This window comes from Grus americana, chromosome 3 (genome assembly GCF_028858705.1).
Source record: "Grus americana isolate bGruAme1 chromosome 3, bGruAme1.mat, whole genome shotgun sequence".
Classification (NCBI taxonomy): domain Eukaryota; kingdom Metazoa; phylum Chordata; class Aves; order Gruiformes; family Gruidae; genus Grus; species Grus americana.
Genome location: NC_072854.1, coordinates 55,752,973 through 55,771,212, shown reverse-complemented (window position 1 = coordinate 55,771,212; position 18,240 = coordinate 55,752,973). Strand labels below are relative to the sequence as shown.

Below are 18,240 nucleotides of genomic sequence, written 5' to 3'. Positions count from 1 at the left end.
CTGGGCAGTGACTGCTTAATCAGCTCTTGGAGAAGCATGTTTGGCCTTTATTTGTATAAATAGGATTAGTTTTTCTCACCATTTAATCTTAGAACTATGCTTTTTAAATCTTAAATTTTCCTTAAGATATTCTTTACAAAAATAGCTGTGACTGTATTCAGTGGCAGAATATTTACTCTTTATATTCTATGTCAATACAGCTGGATAAAGCCAGTTTTCCTCTCAAAGTCTGTAGTACGTCAGATACTCATTGTATATGTTGAACTATTTGGCCAGCACTTGGTCATTCTCATCACCTGATCTCTGAAGTTTCCAAATGTCACTTTGTAAAGCAGGCATTAGTTTATCCATATAAAAAGATTTACAGAATAAAGATGACTTAATGGGAAATGGCATCATCTCTTCACATGTTAGATTTCAGTCCCTCAATTCAATGAATTAGTTGTCAGGGTTGCTTTTGTTAAACCTTTCTGAAGAAAGCAAACTGTTCGATTTCAAAGGAAAATTCTAGATAAATGCCACCTTTCTCAGCAAACTTGTGAATATTGGTAAGCTTGTGAGTGGACGTGTTTGGAAACTTCCCCTTTTGGAACATAACACGCTTAGGCTGTTTTTATTATAGCTGGGGCTGGTAGCGCTGTGATTTTACAACCGAGATATCCACATTGCAATGCTTGGAGTATTTTTCCCTCATAACTGCTAAAATTCCTCATATTTGATAATCTGCTGAAGTTTCAGCCAAACCGAGTAGTCCTTCAGGAATTATGTTGCATTTTCTGATTCTTTCAATATTTTAATAGATTTAGACATACTCTTATCTTTGGAAAGAGTTGACATTTAGCAGTGGCTAAACCCATGGTCTTTGCATCATGGATGTGTGCACTGTTATCCTTTAAATAACTTCATCTCCCTGTGGGTGTATCTTTGCTCTTCAGTTAATATAGCTGAGGATTTGGTCTGACCTCCCCACGTGTCCTGCTGCCCACACACCCTTTTCACAGTGCTTGTGCATGGCCCTGCCCAAGGCAGCACTGGGCCAGGTTGCACATCAACACGTTGCAATGGAGGAAAAAAGAGCCAGTCTTTCACAGGATCACTAGGGAGTTTGGCTGTTTCCTAGCTACAGCTACGCATTGCTCTGTGCTTCTCTGTTTATATTTTTTTCATTATTTGCTTTAGGACCCGCACACACGCAGAACATTCATAGCTTTCTGAAAGAGTTTCTGTACCACCACCCAACTACTTCATGCTGGGGAGGAAAAAGCTATCAGTCTCTGCAGCGCAAGGGATGAACCACAATGAATCTGTACTTGGGAAGACAGATTGAAAGAGAGGGATCTTAATGAGACAGGGGTCAGGAGTCGGGGAGTAGTGGTGTAGGAGCTTGAGCCACTTGGTGCACCAGTGAAGGGTTTGGAGTTACTAAGTACTGGAATTGATGGTGCTTCACTTCTATACCCAGAGACACCCAAACTTCTTTAGGATGAGAGGCTAACTGATCCATCCCCCTCTTCTTCAGCCTTGCTAAACCCCTTCCCCGCAAAGGGACAGTCTTGCCCATACTGCATACTCGGAACAGTCCTTGGCCTACATGGTGTCCTAAAGCACGCCTAGACATTGGCTGGAACAACGGGGCCCAAACCAGACCAGAAGGTGCTAACAGTTAAGTGGTATATGGGACAGTGCTTGAATTCATGCCCTGATCTGCTGATTATCCATCTGGTGTGGGTGTAGTCAAAAGGGACCAGAATGGGAACAAGGTACGGAGCTGGAAGCCATGTGCTTGTTGAGAGAAGAAGAAAATGGTTTCTTCTACCAGAAGATTTCTTAGAGGTGAATTTGAATTCAAACAAAAATAGCCTTCCTGTTGGTGATTAGTGGATTTTGCTTTGTTTGCCTTATCCCTCTCTATTTTTGGTCAAAATGAAGGATGGCAAGAAGTTATGATTGCTCGGTCAGATGAAAGTGACGGCAGTCTGTGCAGTAGCTCTATCTACGTAGCTATAATTTAGTTGACTCTAGTTGACATTTTGTGTGAGCACAGGTTCATCGTGCATTATCCGTCTCATCACAGGTACTCTGCCTTGTTAACTTCACAGGATGGATCAACCTAGGAAAGCTGAGGTTGTGTTGTGGGGAAAGGACAAAGAGTGTTTCATTATTTGCTCTTGAAGATAGGTACTAAATGAGTAGAGGAACTGCAAAAAGAGAAGGGAATGAGTAAGATGGCAAGGATACGTTGAAGATTGTGTCCTGCCACCACTTTTAAGCTAAGCTGTTTACAGAGGTCAGTCAGTCACCGTATCTGTTTTTATAAGCCACCCTGAAACCTGAAGGCTTACTTACCAGTTCTGATTTTTGTCTTTGTACTTAGCTTTGCAAATTTGAGTATCTGTTAAAGTAGCTTTGTGTGCAGCTTCATGCAATGTAGAAGTTTTGCATGTAATGTGTCTGCTATTTTGGGAACTAGGAAACAGTGGAAAAGGTATAGAAACTTGAAACTAAGTTTATCTCTGCTGCCACGTATAGATTAACATACCCCTTTTCCAAGATCCCAGACTAGCAAATATTATTTGGATCTAATTATTAATGCTTCCAGCATTTATCTTTAGCTCAAATCTGTCTGTGGTGTGGCAGTCAGTAACAGGACAGACTTTTAGAATCCAGATTAATTCAAACTTCAACATTTACAAATTTAAATCCTACTACTCTCAAACTGTAGGTATTATAATTGACTTGTAATTACATTTAACAGTCCATAACATAATGCTCTGGCTTGGAGGCAGATGGGGTTTGGTGCTTTATTCTTCGTGGTTTTTTTTCTCTAAGTGAGAAAATCAAAAAGTTTCCTAATATAACAATTTGCAACAGGATAGCTTTCCTATTTTTTTTTTTTTAAAAAGGCGTGTGGGATGTGGGAGTAAATGGACTTCAAGTAAGTGTATAGTGAGTCTGTGAGGAAGCTTAAGAAAGCCAACAGTTGCAAATGGTTCTTTAATTTGTGGGACTGTTTGTTTACTAGTTTGCCACTTAACTTGTTAGTACACTCTAAATGCCAGACTTCAAAGTGACTTGATTTTGTTTTGATTATGAATAAGAAATTATTGTGGTGGACTAAAAGGAGACCCTGCAAATTCATTATTAAATGCAGTTCTTTTGCTGCTAGAGGTACTGAAGGCATTAACAAACACTTTATTTTTGTGTCTGTTTAAGATCTTGCAGTTTGCGTGTGGGGACTTCAGGAAGGTTAAAAAGCATGTTATGCAATAACCAGGCTTTGACACTTGCAATAAAAAGGTTGCTAGAATTGTTTCCTTTATCTATGGGAACTGAGTATTTTAGCAGACTGCCACTAAATTTCATTTGTGGAATATGAATGAAACTTTTCCCCTCACAACTGCAAGTAATTGAAATGTTGTTTAATCACAGTAGCTAAAATGAGCTATTGTAGTAATCTTTATGTCTCTATCATACTTCCTGGACTACTTGAAAATGCTAAGATTTGTTGTTGTTCCCAACCTTTGTGCTTCAACAGGGGGATATTATTATTTAATAGTAATAATTTCACTTGAAAAATGGGCCCTCTGTATCCGTTTTTTTTAGTCTAGAATTATGTACTTTATTCAGCATTGTTCAGTGTACAGGTAACTACTGGAGAGAGTCCAGCGGAGGGGTACGAGGATGATGAGGGGACTGGAGCATCCCTCGTGTGAGGAAAGGCTGAGAGAGCTGGGTCTGTTTAGTCTGGAGAAGAGAAGACTGAGAGGGGATCTGATCAAAGCTTATAAATATCTAAAGGGTGGATGTCAAGAGGAAGGGGCCAGACTCTTTTCAGTGGTGCCCAGCGACAGGACAAGGGGCAACGGGCACAAACTGGAACACAGGAAGTTCCATCTGCATATTAGAAAAAAAATTCTTCACTGTGAGGGTGACCAAGCACTGGAACAGGCTGCCCAGAGAGGTTGTGGAGTCTCCTTCTCTGGAGATATTCAAACCCCCCCTGGACATGATCCTGTGCAACCTGCTCTGGGTGATCCTGCTTTAGCAGGGGGGTTGGACTGGATGATCTCCAGAGGTCCCTTCCAACCCCTACCAATCTGGTATTCTGTAGGGTCCCTGATATTGTCTTGCACAGCCTGTTAACCTGCAGGATACAGGCTGTTTGCAGTGGTACAGTATGATATGTGGGTGTGGGGGGAGCCACTATATTTCTTGTGCATAGGAGCAATAGCTGGAAATGCAGATGAGGTGACTGAAGTTTTACTATACTCTTGATGAGACAAGAACAAGAGAACTGAAGGAAAGAAAGTTTTGGAAAGAATCTGTGCAATAAAGACGACTGAAAAAAAATTATTTGGTGGGATTTGTGGCCTTATTTGGATCCTTATAAAAACTGAGAGAGTAAGCTCTTTATCAAATAAAAATTAAGATTACTTGATTACTGTGAATACATTCATCCATGTAAAGAACCCACAGTATTTTCTCCAAATGAGTTATGAATGGCAGAGCAAGTACTAGTGCCAATGAGTGCCAGGTGGAAGCTGAAACTAGATAAATAAAACTGAGTTGGTTTTCAAATGTTGTGTTTGTGAGTGAGGGTGACTTCCCATGAGAAAACAGATGGAAATGGTTTTGGCCTTGGTCTACAAATTTGTGGAGAGGAAGACTTTCAGGAAAGAGATGTGTTAAGGAAATGATCCAGAAGGATGTGAATACTGATTTTTAGGAAGCTGGAGGAGTCCTATAGGAGAAGGGCTTCAGGAAAGCCCAGCTGACAGTAGTTGTGTTGTCTGAACAGCACTTTCAACATTAAATTCAACCACAGCTGGTTGAAGCTTCAGCAATTTACCAATTGTAGACTTAATCCTCTGGTTTATGGAAGGGTGAGGGAAGTGAAGTGGTGAGGTGCAGCTGAGATCAAGTTGGCCTGTCATAGGTTTGCAAGTAAAATACAAATGCAGAATAACATGAATTAGCTAATGTAACTCTTGGCACTTCTTTTTTCCCCCCAGCCTTGTTTGGCAATTGTTGTTTTTTGAAGATGGGGATTCCTATGGCATAGTCAGCTTCCCTTTCTTTAAAAGGAGATAGTTTAATACGTTTAGTTAAACCCATCAGGTTCTGCAGCTTTTTGAGTGTTTCTGAGTATTGAGCGATGGTTCTTCTCTTGCTTAGAAAACCTTATTTCAGCATTTCTCTTGTCAAGACAAAATGTGGTAATAGCTGTTTTCTCCTTTGATTATCATAGAATCATAGAATGGTTTGGGTTGGAAGGGACCTCAAAGCCCATCTAGTTGCAACCCCCCTGCCATGGGCAGGGACACCCTCCACTAGACCAGGTTGCCCAAAGCCCCATCCAACCTGGGCTTGAACACTTCCAGGGATGGGGCATCCACAACCTCTCTGGGCAACCTGTTCCAGTGCCTCACCACCCTCACAGGAAAGAATTTCTTTCTAACATCTAATCTAAATCGACCCTCCTTCAGCTTGAACCCATTACCCGTTGTCCTGTCACTACACTCCCTGATAAACAGTCCCTCTCCAGCTTTCCTGTAGGCCCCCCTACAGTGAGTACAGTGACCATCAGTCACAGTTTCTCTGGATCTCGTATGGTACTTGGACTATCGTATCCCATTTATGATTCACTTACCAGAAGATCAAATGGTGAATGATAAATTATTGATCAAATGTAAGATGAAAGACCAAATTATTCACATCCTTCAATTAACATAAAAGCCCTGGAAGTAAAACAAAAATACGTTGTTCCCAATATACATATCACTTTCCCAAGCATCTACATACTCTCAGAATCCTTTATAAAAGGGAAGCCTCCAAAATTGGCAGCTAGAGAAAGATAATATTGCATAGGAACAATAAGAGCCTAGCACAGATGTGTACTAACAAAGATGTCAGATATCATCCTACACAGCACGTGGCCTTGCAGTCTAATTGAGGTACTAATGAAGGGACTGTAAAACTAGAAATTACATCTATCCAGTTGGTCAGAGCCATCTTATATACTTGGAATCTTACAAAAGGAACATTGCAGTAATTTTAAAATAAGCATGTCCAGTCACTTCTCCATACAGAAGTTCCATTAGATATAGTGGAATTAATTCAACCACTTCTCAGACCTGCTATTAATGATACAATGATGGTTTGAAAGAGAAGGCTAAGCTTGAAATAAAAAATAAGATAAAATAATTTTCTTCAGCCAGTGAAGCAGAAACTTTGGGAAGTGCAGATAAAGGTTTTTCCTATATATTTTGGCACCATGAAATGGATCATAAGGTACTTGTGTACAGCTGGATCTGAGAGCAAAATAAAGAATAACATTGCTTGCTTAGGATTTGACTGCTGAGTAGAAATATACAGCCTTATTTGTGCAAACTGTATGTGGATGATGATTAAAAATATGATCAGGGTGCGGCATCTTGAATGTGTAATACAAAAAATTTAAATATTTAAAAAAATCAAACCAGAAAGAAGGGTAAAGTTGCTGTAACAGAAATCACTACATCAGGGCAAGTTCACTTTTCTTAACAGACTACTTCACATGAACTTTCCATGTAGAGATGAATGTTTCTTGGACATGAAATTATAAAACTTCTTTAACTGTTTTGCAAATTGCTATAATTCCTGTGCTTTCTGCGAATACTACTAGCCTGGCATAATGAGTTTAAGAATAACTATGTAGTAAGCATGCAGCTTTCAAATCTGCCATTAATGAAATGTCTGTCCATCTCATTAATTGTATCTGCTTCAGTGGCTTGTATAAAGATTTTAGTAAGAGGCGAGGATTTTGAACAAAGGTTCAGAGATGTGTGCAAGTGAAGTACTGGAAATCTGATAACATTAAAACAATGGTTAGCTTCAAGAAATGTCCTGAAAGATCAGCACTTCAGCAAACGTTCAAGATTACACTGCAATTAATCTTTGTGGTTCAATAGTAAAATCTTTACTTAGATTACTTCACAGTCTTCTTTTTGTCTGTAACTGAATTCCAGAAGCAGATCTCAGTGCATACATACTGAGCTTTTCTTAAAGGCGTTTCTTTGCATTCCATGAAAGATAGCAATGGTTTGTGAGTTAAATGGCCGTATTAAATCCAGAAATTCAAAATGTAAGGTTCTGGAGAAAAAATATTCAGCTCATATATCACTCAATTTACTTCAAGCAATTCAAAATAAAAAAGTAATTTAATTCAGTCCTTAAAGGAAACACAAGTGTCTGGAATATCTGATTTAACTCATTTCCTTGTCTAATACCTACCTCTTTACAGCTTCAACTTTCCCACATCAAAGAAAAGTTCTTGGCATGTGCTGAGGCCCATGATGGAAATGGAAAGAACCTGTACTTCTGAAGAAGGTTCTCAAGTAAAATACTATTTATAGGAGTTTTGGCTAGCTCAAGTTCCAAGGAAGAGAAGCTGCCTCTATCATTCCTTTAATCATCCTTTCTTCAGTCAGATCAGATCAGCCTTAAGTCAGATCAGTTCTCTACAAGCTGTTTTATGCATTGGATTTAGTTAAGGTAGACTTCAGTTATTGTAGAGTTCTTACATAGGTAGCTTGCTTAGCAGGTGAACAGCTGTATGTCTAGTTAGTTCAGATTTCTAGAGGATTTCAATGTTTTTATATCCATCTCCCCAGGTTAACCATATAGCATGGTATAATAAAAAGAAATGCACAGAAATGGCACTAGTTAAAGCTGAAGTGAATGCCTGTTTCCAGTTACTTCATTCTCCTCCTTGCTGGATTCAGAGAGACAGTGATTGAACACTGGGAAGCAGAAATATCAGATTAATTTTGGAAACAAAAAATAAGCCTCTTTTTTCTTTTCTTTCCTTCTTTTTCTTTTCCCTTTTTCTTTTGTAGTTTCTTTCAGAAAGAATAAGAATAGACCAGTATTGGGAGAGCAGTGAGTGAGGAGAAGCTGCAGAGTTTTAGTACAGTTAAAATAAACTTGGAAAAATTGTATGTTCTGAATGGTGCAAGACAGCAACATAACTTTTTCAGTTTGCAGTCTTAATGCATGATGCCAGGTGAAGCAAGAGCAACCCCGAACCCATGAAAGTCAAATACCTTATTTATGTGCCCAAAAGTTTAGAAGATTGACCGCTGGGTACCATTTTTCTACATAAATACAAAAACATAAAAACTAGTATTACATTAAAAAGTGAAAATTAAGAAACTTCAGTAGACTAGCTTTTCAGCTGAATGCATCTTGGGTGGATTGAATGTTGTGTTGGGATAAAATTGGCATAGACTTTTTAAAGAACAAGAGAAGGTAGTGATCATAAAATTCAGATTCTTCATTTAGGTTTGAATTTTAAAAGACAGGGAAGAATATGCTTTGAATTTTGCAACAGATAATAGCTGTATCTATATTGCTCAGTACAGCAAATATAGTCTATCATTGGTAAAGACCAGGACAGCTTGGGAAGGGCTCTTGCATTAATAGGGAAAGATCATCTGCTTCCTAGTGAATATGTACCATGATTACATTTTTACATGCACACATAATTGACTTATTTTAATGTTATCTCTCATTTTACAATAACCTGCATTTAGGCTTCAGATAGGAAGACTCTTATTATGACATTCTAATCAAGAACTTTTTGCAAGATGTCTGAGAAATGACGATGTGAGGTGAGGTAGTGCGGGACATAGGATCTGAGAGCGCATTTTGTGTGTGAGCGCAAAATGTGCAGGGAGGTACATATATATGTAGATTTATAGAATGGCTTATGTACAAGTGGAAGAGATGAAAAGTTAAACATGATGAGGGTAATAGAGAGGATGCTTTGTTAATGTGAGGAAAAGAAGGAAATACTTTAAAATGCTCTAAGTTCACTTACATTGGCTTTCCCTACATCTTCTGTGTTTTGCCATTTATAGCTGTTGTAACTTATTACTTGCATGTATATATATATTAAAAAAATAAATAAAATAAACCCAACAAAAATCAAACAAAACCGTACAGAAAAGTATCAGGGAATAAAACTATGTTTGTTTATTTCAACAGAATGCTGAAATTTCAGTGTTTGAGGTGAACATCCGCTTTGTCGGTGGACTACTTTCAGCTTATTATCTTTCAGGAGAAGAGGTAAGATAGTTCCACATGGTCTGAAATATTATCATCTGGATAAGTATTTAACTTTTAGTTTAATGATTTTGTTTATCAGAATTGAACTTGTTTAGAACTTCAAAAATGGTTTGTACAGCAGAGACCCGTGCAATGGATTTTCTTGCTTTTACTAGTGTTGCTTTGTGTAAGTCTTGAAGTGTTAAAGGTGAAACCGTACCCAGTACGTTCTCACTGGGCTTCATGTTGGAGTGTGTAATTACGGAGTTCCTATGCCATGGTAGTGGTAGATTTGGTGTATCAGGTACCTGCTTCACAGATTGTTTTGGACCATATTCTTTAACTCCTTCTTTTGGCCTTCCTGAAGCCAAAACTTCAACTCGTGGAAAAGGTGTGTTCAGAATGAAAGGATAATTTGTAAACCTATACGTGTGAATGTCTGTAAAGCATTAATATCCCATTAATCTCTGTTGCCTGTCGTGGTTTCTGGAGAGGATGAAGAAACAAGTTCATCTAAGAGCTTTGACTAATGCAATTATTTCTGTGATACATTTAGAGAAAGCTATTCTAAGTCCCAGGTACTGTGATATTTTAAATTTTTAGCTTGGCACTTGAAAAGTCTTTAATCTTACTGGTTTAAATTCTTGTTCCTGTCTCTGGATTATAGTAGTATTTTATTGTAGGATTAACACAAGTTAATACTCTTGAACCATAAGTTGAATTTATCGCTGAATTTCTTTAAATGCAAAGTAATTACTGGTGAAAACTCCACAAAACCCTGAAGATGTATAATTTTCTTTCATATGTAAATTTCCCAAATACTGGGTAAAGCTCTGTTTTGAACCTGTCACTTTAAATTAACTTAAATTCTATGGTGTGTGTTGGGTTTTGTTGAAATTTATCATTATGTTAAAGCTGTCTTAGCAGGTACTATTGGGTCATGTACGTGACAAAGCAGTTATAAGGAGACAGTGTTCCTCTGACATTTTTGTGTCTTAAGTAGACTTACCTATTTATTTCTCACAGTCCTGTCCTGAGTGTAGGTTGTATTGAAAAGGCATTAATGCTCAAAAATATACATTTTTTCCTATTTTAACTGTCTTATAATTTTCTGGGGAAAAAAATTGCACTTAGACCTGTTTCAAATTCACGCTTAACAGTAATGAAAATAATTGAGAGATGCTTAGTAGCTGGCTTCTTCATCTTTACTAAATATTGTTTTACCTAATGTTTCATCTCTGACTCTTCAAGGAAATTGCTTGTCCTCCTACAGTAACTCGCCAACCAGAAATAAACATATGTAAGGATGTCTAGAATTGAAAGCTCTTCATTCCGTGATTAAATAGTTGTATCTTTCAGTGCAGATCTACTTCTCGCAAACAGGAGTGAACTTTTCCAGTATAACCTATTGCTACATTTTAATTAACCAGTTCTGACAGAAGCAGAGGATGCTTCTTGGCAGACAACGAGCTAGTAGAGGACTGTACATGAGCCTTTACATCAAGCGGCGGTTGTCTGCCAAGAAATGCCTGAATCATTCATCATCAGTGCTGTTGATTTCATATATATGTTGATGGTTTATATCTTGTGTCTGTTATTGAAAGTAAGACTGCACATTCAGAGTATATAGTTTCTCCTAAATATCACCTAGTCGTTACTTCTCAACCTTCACCTTTAGAGAGGCAGTTTTACCACCACCTCTTGGACTAGATTGATAGCAACACGGGTGTTCAAATAAACGTCTTTTGTACAAATGAAATGAGGAAGCATTTAAAACAAAATAAAGTGTTTCACACAATGGGTAATTAAGTGGAACTCTTTGCGATGGAATATTGGTGATACTGGATACTAATGTCCATTCTAGAAATGGTCGGACTCATTAATGCAAGTAAAATGAGCTCCTAAACACAAAGATGATGTGTATGATTAAGGAGGGTCCTGAGCTCTCGCAGGCTAAGACAGACACCGTCCATGCTTGCCGCTGGTTTTCATACTCTGGTAGACATCTGCTGTCCGAGACAGAATGATGTTCCTAAACTAACAGTTGTCCTCGTGGCTTAGAGAGGGCAACTCGGCATGCTCTGCCTGTATCAGATTTGGGGAAACTTCACCATCTGTCCCCTAAAGCAAGGCGCTGAAGCAATAGCCAGCCGCTGCCCACGGGAAGAGCGGGATGCAGCCATTCTGAGGACAGAGCAGCCGTGCAGCAGGGTGAGGTTTCCCACGTTGCGTGGGTCTGTTCTTCTCTGGTGCTGCTGGCAGGTGTGGAAAGGACTGAGTTCCCCAGGGGCTGGCTGCCTCCATAGAAAATATATCTTTCATCATCCATCCTTTAGTCCATTATGTTAGTGGGCATTCCTAAGGAGTTGGAACAACCTGTATGCAGGCTGTTTGGAGGATTAAGCTTTCTCAGTTAAAAGCTCATTTTATTCTTTATCAGATTAACTATTTAAAAATCTTATATTTGCTGTAATCACTTATCAGTACTCTAATTAAAGCAAGCTATGTTTCAGTAAAAGGAGTGACGGAAATAATTATTGTTTGTACTTCTGAATTACATTTCCATGGGTAATGATCCAAAGCTGCAACATATTGTATGTTCCATAATCATTTGTAAGTCTAACTAATCATGATTAAAGAATATCCTATCATACTGAGTAGTTCCTAAAACATCCTGTTCACATAATAGTTCATTTAGATAAAGGCACCAATGTGAATAATTTTAAAAATGAACAAATTGAATACTTTGCCTCTTGATAACTGTGTGCAAATAGAGCTATGAGATGCATTGTATTAAACTTCCTAGAATTTCTGCCTTATTAGAATTAATATGAAATACGTAAAAGTGCTAGAACACTGTCATATACTTTGTCACTTTTTTTTTATTATTTTGATTGCTGTTTAAACCCAAGCGAGAAAGAATTCCAGCCAAATATCAAACTTAGTTTGTAAACCAGCTACAAATACCAGAGAATTTTATTTCAAGGCAAGTAATATTTTAAGGACTGCTTTTTTTTTCTTTGAAGCCCCTCATAGTAATATTACATGTGAATGCTTCCCTGGTATTTTTCCATGAGTCAGTGGCTATAAGGGATTATTAAAAATAAAACCGACTCCTTTAAAGCAGTGCTAGTATTTATTTTTTTGTTTGTTTATTTGTATGAAAGCATCTGGAGGAGCCTGCAATATGCTAAGTTTAAACCACAGGAACAGGACAGATTTATTTGCAAGCTTTCTTGATAGTTTTTTTAAAATTAAACCTGAGTTCATTAGTAGACGTGATGCCTCTTCTAAGCAATTTGGTATGCGATGTTTTTGGGTTTGTGCTGGAAAATAAGATGTCTAGGAAGGGAGAGATTTGTTTTACAAAAGCTTTGTGGTACTTACTAGTCTGATGTAAAATGCTGGTATAGCAAGGGTCAGGAGTATGGCATGCAACAAGATCCCCTGTTCTGCAGACCAAGATTTTTTTTTTTTTAACTCTTGCTTAAAGTGCACTTCCAAATGTAGTCATATAAGGAGATAATTTCTTAACTTTTGGAGGAGGACAACACTGTGTCCTCAACATCAGCTAAGACTTTTGTTGGAACTCATGGAGATGACAAACATCATTTCTGAGCACTGTAATCTTCCCTGTTGGGAATAACTGCAATACCGGTGCTTAAAGTCATGGTAAGTGTATGGCACTGCTTGTAGAGGATATACAAGTCTAAAGATTGATCTGACTAGCTCTTCTGGTTTACTGATAGCTGGTTCTTATAGGTAGTGCCAAAGCTCTGTATGTAATAAGGGGACTGTTTTACTTGAACGTTAGTTCCCCAGTCAGGGAATACAGTACATAGGCAGAAACAGAAGGAGCTTATAATAATTGGTGTTTGTATGAGAAGCAAAATAGTAAATCTAAAATGCTCTGAAGTGAATACGGAGCATGTGAGTTTCAGATCCAGCTGGTAAGTTCCCAGGTTCCTTTGAAGCTTTTCCATTTTCTGAATGGGATGAGTAATTCTTTTTTTTTTCCCCCTCCAGAGTTGAAATATTTTGGATTCAGCAGCTGTTCTTCCTGCATAATATAACCTTCTCTTTTCTAGGACTGAGGACAGTTATCTTCACTGGAGGAAGACAAAACAAAGTTGATAATGATGTTCATATTGCCATTTCTCTCCATGGCATGGAGCAGAAATGTGACAGGTTTTTTTGGAGTTTGTGGGGGTTTTTTTTCCACTCTTGCAGTACATCCTGTTTGAAGGAACACAAATTTATCCTGATCAGGATGAAGGAATAAAAAAACCCACAACAAACTGTTCTTCATGATGATAAATGTTGGACTTTCTGAGTTTCATCTATTACTCTACCAACTGTTAATTAGAAATAAAAAAGAAGGAAGAAAAAAAAAAGTAGTGACATATCACCTAATTAGTTTATATCTACATTTAGAATAGGAGTTACAGTGCCACTATTCAACCTCACTTGATTATCTTGGCCTCCTGTCTGACTTCAGACCTAATCATTGCCCACTTAACCATCCATCAGTGGTGGTAGTGCTGTCTTATTAATGAGGAGCAGACACAAAATAATGATGCAGATGCTATTGATCTAGAGCCGTCTTTGCCAGGCTGACCACAAAACATTGCTGACTTCATATAGTGTGAAGACATTCTCCAGAATTTAGCTGTAGCTATTTTTATCTGGCTCTTCCTCTCTTGTAGAGGTCTCCCTTCACAGACAATATTTAAATTCCATAAATAAAAAAAAAAAAAAAGAATTCATCATTTAGCAATCTTGAATAGTAGGAGGGTGAAGTTTGTCACCCTATGCAAAGGTATCGGGCTATTTCTGCAAATCAGGAATGTAAGTTCCAATATAGATGCCTTGGGGATCTGATCTCACCAGTGTGAAAATTGGCTGAGTGTTTTATCTCCTGCTTCCTTTCACTTAACTTGACTCTAATTAAGAAGAGGACTTTTCCTTTTATGTCTTGGAAGCTTGATTTCTAATGCTCTTTGAAACTCCAGGCATACTGTATCAGCTTGATCACTTCTTTGTGAATGCCACTGAACTCCTCCTTAAGCATCTTCACAGACTGGCAGTAGAATTCCCTGTTTGGTAGAAACTAGAAGACTGCAATTGCCTGTAGTTTTCTGCAGCCCTGTTTTCAGATTTGGGTCCTGTTTGCCACCTACCATCCATCTGCTGCCACTTTAAGTGATACATCAGTACTTCAGTGGTGTCATGTTTTAGTTCTTTTAGAGCTCTGAAATGATCTTGATGATTTGTTTCATTTTTATCATCGAGTTTTTGTTTTGTTTTTCTTTTTTTAACTTCCATATATCAGAGAATCCTGGAGTCTTTCAGCGTGGAAGGGACCTCAAGAGGTCATCTAGTCCAACCTCAATATTGGGACAGAGCATTAGGCTTGTCCTTTTAAGAATCTCCTTGCATGGGAACCTGCCTAGGCTCTTCAGACTGCACACTGGGTCAAATTTCGCTTTTCTGCAATGGCCTTGATTCATGCAGTGTGCTCTTTCACACAGACATCTTTTAATTGTTCTTCCTGGCTCTCTAGCTGGCCTCATATTTGTCTTTTTTTGGTTTTTAACTTTAAAAACTTGTTCTTCAAAATTTACTTTTTGCCTGCCTTAATACTTTTTCATTTAACTTGTCAGACATTATCAGTTTCTTTATTCCTTAATCAGACTTAATATGCTATTGCTTTTAATTACCTTCTTTACAGTCACACTGAAAGAAGATAGAAGTCATCTGAGACTTCTAATTTGAGAATCTTGGGACTCTGGACATCATCTTTTATTCTCCAAGTCACCTCCAAGCATTTTACTCATTTGGCTTTTGCTTTCTAAGTTCATTTCAGCTCATCTTCTTGATTCTCTTTCCAAACTTAAACATTACCAAAGTGAATCATAGAATCACAGAATGGTTTGGGTTGGAAGGGACCTTAAAAATCATCTAGTTTCAACCCCCCTGCCATGGGCAGGGACACCCTCCACATTGCCCAAAGCCCCATCCAACCTGGCCTTGAACACTTCCAGGGATGGGGCAGCCACAGCTTCTCCAGGCAACCTGTTCCAGTGCCTCACCACCCTCACAGTAAAGAATTTCTTTCTAACATCTAATCTAAATCGACCCTCCTTCAGCTTAAACCCATTACCCCTTGTCCTGTCACTCCACTCCCCGATAAACAGTCCCTCCCCAGCTTTCCTGTAGGCCCCTTCAGGTACTGGAAGGCCGCAATTAGGTCTTCCCAGAGCCTTCTTTTCTCCAGGCTGAACAACCCCAACTCTCTCAGCCTGTCCTCATAGGAGAGGTGCTCCAGCCCTCTGATCAGCTTCGTGGCCCTCCTCTGGACTCTCTCCAACAGCTCCATGCCTCTCCTGTACTGGGGACCCCAGAGCTGGACGCAGTACTCCAGATGGGGTCTCACCAGAGCGGAGTAGAGGGGCAGGATCACCTCCCTCGACCTGCTGGTCACGCCTCTCTTGATGCAGCCCAGGACACGGCTGGCTTTCTGGGCTGCAAGCACACACTGCTGGCTCACGTTGAGCTTTTCATCAGTCAGCACCCCCGAGTCCTCCTCCTCAGGGCTGCTTTCAATCCATTCCTCGCCCAGCCGATAGTTGTGCTTGGGATTGCGCCGACCCATGTGCAGGACCTTGCACTTGGCCTTGTTGAACTTCATGAATTTGCACAGACCCACCTTTCCATCCTGTCAAGGTCCCTCTGGATGGCATCCCTTCCCTCCAGCGTGTCGACCACACCACACAGCTTGGTGAAGCTTTTGTTTATAACAGCATGTTGAATTGGAGCATGTGGTCTTTGTTAGACAGTAATATGTCAAGCTAAGTGAAGACCTACTTTTTTTTCTCATAGACTCTGAGTTTCTGCAAGAAGCTGTCATTACAGTGTATAAAAGCATGGTTTATATCCATGCTGACGTAGCACTTAACAGCCTACTCAGGGACAGAGAAGGATTTAAAATCTCCATTTCCCACAATCACAGTCTGTAATCTCCATTGGTATTTCAGTCTCTTCACCACCTTTAATAGATCTAACACTGTTCTGTTTCTGTGCTAGCTGCATCAAAATGTACTACACAACCCCCGTGGATTCACATTCTGGAGATAACCTCAGCTCCTAAGATTTTCTTTGGTGTAGACTCTTCTGCTGTTCCAAGCAGGCTGCCCTTCAGTCTTCTATTTCTGCCTCTTAAGTTCCTGCAGTGCAATTATACTGTTGCTGTTGATGAAACCCATCTCTGTTAAATAGATTCCTGATACTCCAAAAGCTTCCTCATTCCTAATACGTCTGTCCCCGTTCTCTCAATGCGACTTGCTCAGCCGCTCTCTGCAACTCTGCCTCTCAAGCTGCCCCCACAGATAACACTGAGGAAACTTCAAAGAATGGTCACAGAGATGCTGATTGCCAGTCTTGCATTTAATTTAAGTTTTACTTCTTGGTTTTCCTTCTCTTCCCTCTCTGCTTGGGAGTTACCGATACCACGTATATGTACCGCAATGGGGAACTCTTACTCAGCTCTTAAGTACCTGAAGCTTGTGGAGCCTCTGCCACCTGGACACCAGGCGTGCAATCAACTGCCATCACCAACAATTTTTGTGCCTCATAATAAAGACCTTCAGGCTGCGCTGCTAACGTAAAGTGAAAATAGTGGCAATTTACATTAATTCAGTGAATTGCTGTCTGCTGGAGTTCAGCAGTGGGTAGGTTTCTCTTTCAGATGTCTGTCATCAGCATGAATATCCACAGCAGGGGACAGAGCAGCAATGGTGGTAGCCTGCGGCAGCTGCCATACCTAAGCCTAGTAGCCTACTATGAAACCAGGAGCCAGAGCCCTGATTTTGGTCTGAGAAACGTGAGTTTACAACTCTGACTGGTACATAACCATATTCTTCACTTGTAGTGGTTTCTCTTTTGCGGTTTGTTTGGGGAGTTTTTTCAAAACAACAACAAAAATTGCTTTGTCCTATGGCAAACTTATATGACATGTTTTTGCATTCATGCATTGACTTTTGAAATAACTGAACAGAAATTATTTATTGCTCGTTACACTAAACAAAAACCTCTTCTTACCTCCAGACTACTATAGTCTGATGCTAAAACTGGTAAACTGTTAGGAGAATGGATGATAATGAGAGCTAAGTAATATCTGTTTGTGATTGTAACAGCTGGTGTGTTTGACATGAGTTCGTGAGCTATATTATTAAGTAGAATTCAAGCAGCTGAGAGGGAGCTGGTTTGTTTGTTCTGGGGATTTGGCTCTCAACCAGCTCCTGCAGTTTCACTTGATTGTGGTTCTACAGAACAGTTGGAGAGGGCATGTCTACCAGAAATACTAGTGTGAGTGCTTTTTCTTTTGAGCAGCAGCTCTAGATAGACCCCAAAGAAGATTTTTTTGCATGTGGGTTAATATACTCTGCAGAAGAAATGATACGCTATTAACAGTCTGTCCAGAGTCACCGTACATCTGCAAAGAAATTCAACCTCCAAGATGCTTGTGTCTTTCACTTATCTCAGTATTCAGTTCTGCCACTTTGCAGCATCAAATGCAATTGCAATAATAAAGCAGAATAAAAGGAGAGTAAAGACATATTAACTGAAGAGTTAGTGGGATTGTCCTGTTCGGCAAATTTAATAGACAATATACAGCATATGGTTAAATACATGGTTCTGTGGAGCCATTTGCAAGCAGTGTTGAGATTGTTGCAAATATACTATCTATAAAGAATAATCCTTATCTATAGTTTTACAGCCAAGAATCTGCCTTGTTTCTGCAAATGAAAGCAACAGAAAAATATCTCAGTCAGTGCTGACAATGGCAATAGATCAGCATTAATTTATCCTCCTTTAATTCAAGGCTATATAAAATATTTGGGAAAGTATATTCTCTCTGTGGATGTATTACAAAAGTTCAATTAGGAGATAAGTAATAAATGTTATTGAATCATGGTACTGAATTTTTTTCCCAAAAAAAAGTATAGGTAACAATAGTATGTACCTGCATTTTACTCTGGGCATGGAGTAACTCTTCATTTCTTCATCTAAATCTTTCACAATGTTTGGCTAGTTTATGCAAGGTTCCATTTCGTGTTTTGTCTCCATAGACGGAGTCTGATCCAGAGGTTA

At 39.1% G+C, this 18,240-nt stretch overlaps 1 protein-coding gene across 1 annotated transcript in view; it reads left to right on the top strand.

Moving 5' to 3' along the window:
- Window positions 1-18,240, top strand: part of MAN1A1 (mannosidase alpha class 1A member 1) — a 152,941-nt gene that overhangs the window by 54,565 nt on the left and 80,136 nt on the right. The window contains exon 4 of the mRNA XM_054819566.1: window positions 9,028-9,108. Within this exon, the coding sequence (XP_054675541.1) occupies window positions 9,028-9,108 (81 nt within the window). The remainder of the gene's footprint in view (window positions 1-9,027; window positions 9,109-18,240) is intronic.